We start from the raw sequence: 10,737 nt of genomic DNA on the forward strand, positions 1-10,737 counted from the left end.
AGCTCTGTTCACATGTTAACATTGTACTACAAGATTATATTTACCTTTTAAATGTTTGTGTCATTTACTGAGCTCGCTTCTTACTTTTTTTTTTTGCATTCTCCATTTTTTATTTGTATTTTAATAACTTCAAAAATGAACATGAGACACATTTGAAGACATTTATTCATTGCACCGTAATAAAAACCATACAACTTCTAAAATTACCTATTAATCTCAGTTGCATTTATTGGTCCAACATTTCACATATTGCGTGTAAACACCACCTGAAAATCACACAACTTAATCACAAACATTACATAAGCGGCAAAATGAATTATGCATAGTAACGCCCAGTGGAAAACGGTGTTTCGAGTACTTAATGGTGTTCTGATATAAATTGATTTGAATATAAAGCTTAATTGAAAATAGAAAGGGCAGTTCCTGAGACTCAAGTCAATAGTGTATTAAAAGATCTGGTGCTATAACTCACTTAAAAAAAATATGCGTAACTTTTTTTGTCCGAAATTTGCAAAAAACAGATGTTTGGGCTTCAGCCTGAAAACCTTATCAACCTGGACGTTGTATTGTTAAACGTCTCAAAAGGCACCACAAGGCCGTGTTGATTGTGTTTTAGTACAATGCCAGGTCTTGTGAGTGAATGGAGGTAGTGATTAGCTTCTCTATATGAGGAGTTTGACAACGTCAAAGAAATCTAACCTTCATGTCGAGACAAACCTCCCTCCTACCACCAGTCTCTCTCACCAGTGTTATTAGTGGGAAGTCTTTTCACAAAGTTGTTGCATTATAGATTATTAGCTTTTTATCTCTGGCATTTTTATTCCAAAGAGAAACACGAGAGTCACTGGTTGTGTTTTCACACACACAGAGAAAGTTAACTGCTGGCCTGGCAATTGGTCTTTTTGAGGCATAGTTTTTTATTCATTATTGAAAAAAACAACTGAATAAATCATCTTTACTGAGCAGCGAGTACTAGAACTCTCTTATACCTGTATTTCATGGATGAAACCCAATCTGTGGTGATAGAACTAAGTTCTCTGTGTGTGTAAACCCAGCCAGTGACTCTTAATAAGTGCACCCTAATGATCTGAATCCTGAGTCATCAGTGACTACAGCCCTGTTTCTGGTTGAACTTCCTGTCCGTAGCGTTTTAATTGTGCACTCGGTCCTCCAGTGCCTTCAGCTCAGCCTCCACCTGAGCTGGCAGATCAGCGCCAACCTGCTGGGTGAAGTAGGCTCTCAACTCCTTCGTCTCCCTCTGCCAGAAAGCCTTGGGCACGTCGAACAGGGCGCCCATATCCACGTTGCCGCTCAGACCTTTAGTGTCGATGGCGCCATCTTCTGGCAGCCAGCCGATGATGCTCCTCTTGGCCGCCTCGTCCTCCCTCTCCCGGCTGCAGCGCTTGAAGATCCACTCCAGCGCGCGGGCGTTCTCGCCGAAGCCGGGCCAGAGGAAGGCGCCGGTCGCCGGGTCCTTTCTGAACCAGTTGACGTGGAAGATCTTGGGCAGGTGTGTGGGGGCCTTACGGCTCTGCATGCTCAGCCAGTGAGCGAGGTAGTCGCCAAAGTTGTAACCGAAGAACGGCCGCATGGCGAAGGGGTCGTGCATGATCTCCTTGCCTGGAGGATAAAGAATTGGCTTTAGTAACAGCACTAGTAACGTCCTATTATCATAAAACACCTCATCAACAGGAAAGCCCTGCAATGGCTGAAACATCATAGGTGATGTCACAATATCAACAAATAGTCAACCAGATCAGAACTGTAAATCAGTACGAATGTATTTTACAGGGACTCAGACCACATGGAGATCAGGTGCGCGTTAGTACCTTTATGCTCAGCAGCTGCCGTGGCTTCAGACCTCATGGAGGCTCCAACAAAGACTCCGTGTTGCCAATTGAAGGACTCGTACACCAGAGGGACTCCTACAACGTCAACATTTGATCACGTTTAATGCACTGCCGCTCGTGTGCTGCGCGACTTCTCACGTTGACGTGCAACACAAACTGTAACGACTCAAACATGTAATGTGTTAAAAGAAGAAGACAACACGAGCACCGCGTCATTGTGCATGATGTTTGTGGGCTTCCTTTTCTGGTTGCAATGCAAGTTAGACTAATTTAGCTCACTTCCCTCTGTGACAGTCACACCACAGAAGACTAACGACTAAATGCTTCGAGAGGTAAAACATGCATGAAAATGCTGATAATATTCAAATAAAGTCTGAGACTTTTGAGAGAAAAACTCTGGATGCTCAACGAGAGCAGCACCAACCTTCCGGCCTCCTGCCACCGAAGATGATGGCGTCGATGGGAACGCCCTCCTCACTCTCCCACCGGGGGTCAATGATGGGACACTGAGCCGCCGGGGCACAGAAGCGGGAATTGGGGTGGGCACACGGGGTCGAGCTTCCTTTTTTTTTTTTTTTTTTTTTTTACAAACAGGAAACAACAGTTTAGTCTACCTTCAACGTCACAGTAATCTTCTAAAAAAAAAAAAAAATAAGGACTTTGTAATAATCTACATCTGAATGTCATGGTTCATACTTGTGTCTGATCCACAGGTCTCTCCATTTCTATAGGTGGCATTGCTTTAACATACCACTAGATGGCACTGTTTACACTCTGGCTGTTCAGTTGACTCTTTACATATTAGTTTGATTTATCCAAAGAGTAATATATATATATATATATATATATATATATATATATACACGTTTTATACGAGCTTTGCCTGCTCTGTTTGAGGCCTAACAACAATTATAACTGATGTCTTTGTTGGCAAAGAAACAAACACGTGAGTCAAGCTAAAATGAAATCAGTAAAACTGCTGAGTATTCAATGAGGTTCTCTAGAACTGCTGAACTACAAGCAGGACACTTTGGATTGATGCCTTCATAACAGCCTGGGCACGCCGGTGTTACCTTTCTGCCAGGCTTTTCCGTGCCAGTCTGTGAGCGTGACCCCGCCTGCGGGGGGGTCGAGGCCCTCCCACCACACTCCTCCGTCGCTGGTCTCGCCAACGTTGGTGAACACGGTGTTTTTGGCGATGGTGGCCATGGCGTAGGGGTTGGTCTTGTCTGAGGTGCCGGGAGCCACACCGAAGAAACCGTTCTCCGGGTTGATGGCTCTCAGTTTCCCTGCACACACACACACACACACACACACACACACACACACACACACACACACACACACACACACACACACACACACACACACACACACACACACACACACACACACACACACGTGTAACGTGAGCATTCAGAGATTCGTCACCTATGCGAGTGACTCTATGCGCGCGGGACATCCTCCTCCCCCTCTCACCTTGGCCGTCGAACTTCATCCACGCAATGTCGTCGCCCACACACTCAACCTTCCAGCCTGGCAGAGATGGTTTCATCATGGCCAAGTTGGTTTTACCACAGGCGCTGGGGAAGGCCGCCGCGACGTAACGCTTCACTCCCTGAGGGTTGGTGATACCCAGAATCTGAGAGGGGAGAGAAAGAAAGAATATTCAATACTGGCCAAAGTTATATTAATGACCAAAAGTAAATCCCATCACAGGAAGAGATGTTGATACTGGCCTGCAGATACTTTTTGTTGGGACCAACAATTTAATTTTCCCAAATTCTCCTGTAAATAACTTCAAAAAGGCCTAATCTGTTATTTATTATTACATTTTTCCCTGTATGTTTGCATATAATTTGATTGATCAATCAAAAACATGTTTGCATTTCTCAAATGATCATATTTAAAAAAAATAAATAAATAAATAAATAAATAAATAAATAAAAAAATAAAAAAATTTAAAAAAAACTGCGTTCACAAAGCTGACTGACACATGTAACAGCATGAATCTCGATTCCTTACATAATTTAGATCATCACACTTTTATTACAGAAACAAACGAGCATCTTTTTAATTCCTCTCTCTTTAATGTCTCTCTTTAATGTGTGAGGCATGAGGCGCAGGCTTTAGGCAGCAATGTATCACACGCACCAGCATGTGTTCGGCCAGCCAGCCTTCGTCCTTGGCGATGCGCGAGGCGATGCGGAGGGCGAAGCACTTCTTCCCCAGGAGAGAGTTCCCTCCGTAGCCACTGCCGAAGGACATGATCTGCCTGGAGTCTGGCAGGTGAGATATCAGCACCTTCTCCGGGTTACAGGGCCACGAGTTGACCAGAGGGGCTGGAAAGAGGGGGAAATACCAGAGTGGGGGAAATTTGTAAGATCTTGTAAGTTTCAAGCAATAAGACGCACTTAAACGACTTGTTTCATGCTCTTAGAATGCGTACCTTTGAGTGGTAAAGGCCGTCCCAGAGAGTGCTGACAGCGGACAAACTCCGCCCCTTCAGACAGTTTGTTCAGCACAGGTGTGCCCATACGAGTCATGATCCCCATACTGGCCACGACGTATGGCGAGTCGGTCACCTTCAAGCAGAACAAAATGTTTCATCACCCTGATCCACAACCTGCAACAGTCAGTAAATAATACAACTATAAAGTGCTACAGTAATATATTAGAATATACAGCGGAACAAATTACTGTAACAAATCACGGCAATTTATAGCAACAGAGCAAGTCATTTTTAGAGCTACAACACGGCAGGCTTATTGTTTATTACATGGCCCCCCCCCAGTATAAAGTGTGGAGGAGTCGGGTCAGTACCTGGACTCCATATTTAGACAGAGTCGAGCCTACAGGACCCATACAGAAGGGAATCACATACATGGTCCGGCCTGCAGAGAGGACACAAAGGAGCGTGAACAACACTTTAGTGCAGTTTATTTTTCCACTACAGGCAGCAGTGTATCGATAGACACATGTTGATACGGTGGTTATATTAGGCAAGAGATATCAGAACCTTTTCTTCAGCAGCACCCTGTGGAGTTTATGACCACTAGCAGCATTATGGAACAATGTTTTCAACGAGCGGGTCCCCGTTTTGTTTGTAACATGCACCAAGACACGGTGAACATGGGGGTAACATGCAAAAAAATGCAGCAATATACCAACAATGGCAGGGAGGAAGAAGAAGACTGGATGTAAACAACACCAAGGATTCACACTCTTTCTCATCTCTGTCGAGAGGTGCACAGGCAGGATGTACGGATCGGACAATTATTACCACTCAAAACTTTACAAGTTTTAAAGGGAAGTTGAAAACGCACACCTTATGACAACAAGGGACATAACATGTTGTTTCCATGCACCACTGTACCTGCCATGCAGCCCGGGAAGCGCTCCTTTCTGGCTGTCTGCCAGTCAGACTCGCTCATCCAGCTGCCCAGCTGGCTCTTCGCCCCCCCGGCAGGGATGGGGATGGTGTCCCTCTGGCTCTTGGTCACAATCACAGTCTTGCTTTCCACCCGAGCCACGTCCTTTGGGTCTGTGCGTGCCAACCAACTGCAAAAACAGAGGCGGAATCAAAGCGCGATGCAAAAGAACGTAAATGCACGCCACTGAACGCATGTAATTTGGGACACAGAATTTTAAAAGCCCTTACCAGTTCTCGTATTTGGACAGCCTCTTGACCATCCCCTCGTTCTCCAGACCGGCCAGGATGTTGGCCGCTTCCTCCGGCGTCCCCGTCACCACATGCACACCGGTGGGCTTACACTCATCCACCGCTCTCTTCACAAACTCGGCCACCGCCGGGGGCAGCGAGGCGATGGAGGCCAGAGACCGAACCCCGACTCTCGCCCCGACGCCGCCACGTCTGAAAGAGATCGGGCATTTAGGTAATTCGTTACTTCTTTTTTGGGACCTTTACTTGTGACTTAGGGACATTCCAACCACGCCGATGGAGCGTACAGTTTAATCCTATACATAAAATATATATCGTGCCATGTTTTGAGATGATGAGAACATGAACAGCAGCACTTAGTGGACTTCCCATGTGTAGGACATTGGTGTCAACAGCTCTCTGACTCAGGTGAAGACACTCCGTTTAGCAGGTTAAGACAAGTTCCGTCTCTTACGAGGTTAACTTTGCTCCAGATATAATTTTGTCTGCCTTTTTCTTTTTACTTACAGACCTCGTGTTGGAAGAGGTAGCACAAACACTTTAAACACAAGTTTAAACAACGCCCAAACTGGAGTTGTGTTCTTTTCATGCGTCAGCAGAAATAGCAAGATGCCCTTTGGTGCAGTTACTAGTGCAACCTGAGAGCCTCGAACAGACTTCTCCACATATAGAGGGGGGCATGCGGGGGGGCCGGGGCCCATGATATTCACTAACACCGGCCACTGAGAGGGCAGTGGATATGCAAGCTGTTAAAAAAAACACAAGCCTGCGTGTGTGCGCGTTTCCTGTGTGTCCATATTAGAAAACAAAGCACACACACACACACCCATTGTCTGTCTGTGGACAATGTGGAGGACCCCGGGTGACCTCTTTAAAAATGTGAAAAAAAAACAACAATTCGTAAACCTGTATCCTCAAATGAGAAGCCCTGCAAATAAGCATTTGAGCCAAAACTATTTTCACCCATAAACAGTCCCACATCAATGGCTTGCTCTACTGGGAATACAAATCACACTCTTCTACTTTGTTGTTTCACAGACAATGGGGTGGTCCCGTCAAGTGCAGCCACGCGGCTCCCAATTGGCTGCACCGAGCGCTCCATTATGCGCGCATCACGCGCGCACAGACATGCGTCGACTTGTGCATGCAGACACACAAGCAAATCTGGTTGGAGCGCACAAAAGGGGGCACGGGCAGCAGGAACACAGAGAGACAATAACACGCAGCTCTGACAGGGCAAAGAGCGGAGAGCCGTCTAATGCGACCGCAGGGTTCAAACTCCTTAACCAGTGACCTGTGCCGCGTTTAATTAGTGATGCGGGAGCGATCAATCATGAACAGACTCCAGTTTGTGTTGAACACACTTTTAGCATGCAGTTTAAGGTCAGTTTTCATACTGAAGAGGGTATTGTCTTCCTGTTCGCCCACCAAAGTTCAGGTGACAGACAATCAGAATCAAACAAACGATGAAGTTCAAAAAAAATCTGCATTTTTATTTTAATTTCACAGTTATTATCCTCCTTAAAAGACGCTAGAATTGAGCATCAGTCAAATATAAGAAAGTAAAGTACTGTGCCCTTTGTTGTAAAGAGGGAATTAGAAACATGGCTGATGTGTGGCAGACAACTGACAGTTTTCAGAGGATCTTTCGGGTTTTTGACCACGATCTGAACAGAAGAATGATTCGCTGAAGGGGGATCTAAAAAGAACATTAGCGTTACTGTTCATTCATCTCAGCAGCCTTGATCGCCAAAAAAATAAAAGGCACGTTGTCAGTAAAAACGGATGAATCAGTCTCCTTTAAAACAGCTCCACAGGACGTCTCTTCCCCCCAAATCAATTACCTAGGCCTCCAATTTTTTTTAGACTCATGACTTGTGCTCCTGGTTCATCCCCAACACATTCATCCTCCTGTCAAGCTTGTGTCTCCCCGTTCCTCAACCCATCCCCCATACCTGATGAACAAGCAGGCCTGCGTTTTATAGATGTAACATAGATCCATCCTTCATACTTAGATCTGGTATCCATTTTTTATTTTTTTTTGTCTGCCTCTAGCTTCCAGCTGGGCAACTCTTCCGCCATACACACCTCCAAATCCACAGGCCAATCCTCAGTCAACACAACCCGACACGCCCACACTCCCTTCCGGTCAACAGCCGCCTTTTCTTTAGGGCAGAGTCTGCAGAAGATCCAGCAGCAAACCCGGAGTACCACTTAAAGCATGCACGCGTGCGCAATACTTCACACATGGTACAGCGAGTACCCGGAGAAAAAAATAAACCACACACGGAACATACTCCAGGACATTCAGGCAAATAAGAGGAGTGACGACTATAAATATTGACATGCACTAACACGGGGTCAGTGTCTCGCTCACATGCATCTTTAGTGACACAATAACAGCAACCACACGATGCCATGGGGGGCTCACATTGACTCCAGAGTCCCTGTGTGATGGGGTCTCATCACAAAGCCTGGGGGGGGGGGGATGAAGAATGCAGAAAGACAGACTTTTTTTTTCAGAAACAAGTGTGGAGTAACGTTGTGTGTAGTTAAGCTAAAAGTCCTTGCTCAGTGTCATCCGGCCTGAGGTTTGTGTCTGAGATCAAGTTGGACAAGTTTCAGACAGCGAATGAGGATTTAAGGATCCAGGTCTCATCTTACTGGAAAAGTAGCTATAAACTTGTATTGTTATTCATTGTGTTACCAAATGGAGGTACTTTTTAGTTGTAAGCCTGAAATTAAAGTGCATTTAAATCGCAGATGTAGCCGATTTGTGCATTCTGAACGACTCTGAAGCATATAGCCTAACGATACTCTCTAAACATGAGATTAAGTACAAAGAAACATATTGTTCACGAAGCTAAAACAATTTAAATCCATTTTTTTTTTAAGTCACAATTACTCACCTTCGTATTACTCCCAGCAACAGGCACGACATTTTCGGTGTGAAAATACTAACTTGTAAAAAATGAAAGTGCAAAAAGGCACATTTAAGTTAGCAGCAGAGGGAACAGCAGCAGTGGTGGTTAGAGCTGGTCTCTGCTCATATCTGAGCTCGGAGGGGACCTTGCACTTTGTTCAACGTGGACATTCACACGGACAGACCTTGATGTAACCAGCGGACTGACTAGATCTCGTCCTCCCGGAGTGTCCGCGAACGCCTCACTGCTTTCAAACGTGGAGAGCCGAAATATGTGCTCTGCTCAACTTTGAGGAGGTGGAGGCGCGCCTGCTTTCAAATTAAAAAAATGTTGTTTACTTCTTCGGAGGTTGTGTCCATGTCGTGGTAATTATACCTCCTGCAAACCACGAACTTATCGACCGGTTGCCCCTCCCGACTGACACGAGTCTCAAAAGAAGCACCGCGGAGCAGCACACGCACATACACACACCACCGCTAAAAAAAAAACAGCGTAGCGGGACATCCCGGAAGCACGAGACACGGTACGGAAATAGATCTCACTCGTACACTGACGCAACCCAATGGACATGTTACTGTAGCATGATAAGTTAACAACCCGTTCTGTTGTTTTGGGCAATCTACATTTACACTTATAAGTTAATGTTGTTCTGGTTTTGTCATGTTGCCTTATATTTGTGCATGGTCTAGACCTGCAGTCCATTCATGGCCGGGCCTGGGATTTTGGGGACCCTAAACAAGATTTAGTTTGTAACCCCCACACCCCTCCTTGTTGTGTTTGAGCACACACGCTTAGTATGTTTATTTGTGGATTGACATAGCATCTTAACCTGCATATGATATACCATATTGATTAGGATCATGTTACGTAACATACAAATTTCTCCCCGGGGATCAATAAAGTATTCTAATTCAAATTTTCAGTGTATTTTTAAGTTGTTTCAAGCCATTTATATGGTGGGTCTACTTATATCTCCATTATATCTCCATTATATCTATTCTTCTGCTGATTAGGTTTTTTGATTAACAGATTAATGATTCATTGATTAATGGAAAATCTCCCATACATTGTCCCAGAGCTCAATTTGCTTGTTTGCTTGACTGTTTGTAAAACAGTAAGAATCCTGAACATGTACACTTTATTATATCAACGAAGACAAAGGAAAGCAGCAAAACCTCACATTTGAGAAGCTTGAAGAAGTGATTATAAAATACTGTAGTTTCCAGTTGATTTTCTGTCAAACGATTAATCAACTATTGGTTTCAGCTCTAATAGCAAAATACATTTTTAAAGAATCAACCTGAGCTGAACATCTTATCTTCCTTCACACCAAAAGAAACATGCACTTTTTGACATCATGTTACACAACGTTTCAGTTCTCGAGCTCAAATTTCAAGCAGTTCTCTTTTGCTCTCTTTGGAGAAGGCTGTAAAGAAGCCCACTGAGGTTTCAGTTAATCCTAATTATTAATTTTACAACTTTGATAAGCCTGGGTGAAAGCGTTCTGACCTCCAGACGAGGAATACTCTTTAAATGACCAGTACATGGCGTCTGGTTTTTCAATTGGTAAGTTTCCTGTCCATGTTTCTCTCTCTGGGCACTGGGGGAGGGGCTGTGAGCAAGAGGGGAGTGAAGGGGTGGGGGCTGGACAGAGGAATACACCATAGATACGAGATAAAGAGAGAAACCTTAGCCCTTGTGTCTCATGTTCTCTGATAGGGCCTGCAGAGTCAGCAGCCAACCACAGATACTCCCAAAGCACATGGAGAACACACACACACTCACGCACACACATTCACAATGAATGAATGCCTACTTGCTATACAGCCACAACGGCAGTCCACGGTTATGAAAGGGAGCATTCAAAAATGCAACAACTGGCAAAAACTACAAGAAGCCATTAAAAGCTGTGACATGCTTTAGTCATTTAGCCATGTGGCGTTAATGAGACCTTTATTTGATTTGAGTGTGCACAGGTGGGACTTCGGCCTTTAGAAATCGTATTTGTCCTTTAAAAGTCAGCTGATCTCACTTCTGTAGATATTTGAGGTTAAGTCTCATCTTATTAAAATGTTTCACCCTGGTTTTAAAGGCCAACAATCAAAATAACACGCACACAGAAAGAAAGAACTTCATGCAAATGTGACAGAATAAATAAATATTATGATATAAATTGGGTAAAGTTTTGATGATATTTTCATCAGCCTCAAAGTTCAATCTGGTGTTAAGCTTACAAAAAGAAATGAACTTCTGAAAAAACTGTGTATGACTGAACTCATTA

General features: G+C 44.4%; 1 protein-coding gene across 1 annotated transcript; it reads right to left on the reverse strand.

The window, feature by feature from the left end:
* Positions 1-147: 147 nt before the first annotated feature.
* On the reverse strand, positions 148-8,940 carry LOC142943947 (phosphoenolpyruvate carboxykinase, cytosolic [GTP]-like). The gene is made up of 11 exons (XM_076085516.1): positions 8,442-8,940; positions 5,512-5,724; positions 5,227-5,411; positions 4,674-4,744; positions 4,300-4,435; positions 4,005-4,192; positions 3,330-3,492; positions 2,924-3,139; positions 2,275-2,412; positions 1,830-1,925; positions 148-1,620 (listed from the first exon to the last, which is right to left on the reverse strand). Exons 1-11 carry the CDS (start codon positions 8,471-8,473, stop codon positions 1,151-1,153), a joined length of 1,908 nt encoding a protein of 635 aa, XP_075941631.1. The 5' UTR covers positions 8,474-8,940; the 3' UTR covers positions 148-1,150.
* Positions 8,941-10,737: the final 1,797 nt, after the last annotated feature.

Source organism: Anarhichas minor, unplaced genomic scaffold (assembly GCF_050575085.1).
Source record: "Anarhichas minor isolate MPS153535 unplaced genomic scaffold, ASM5057508v1 ptg000161l, whole genome shotgun sequence".
NCBI lineage: Eukaryota > Metazoa > Chordata > Actinopteri > Perciformes > Anarhichadidae > Anarhichas > Anarhichas minor.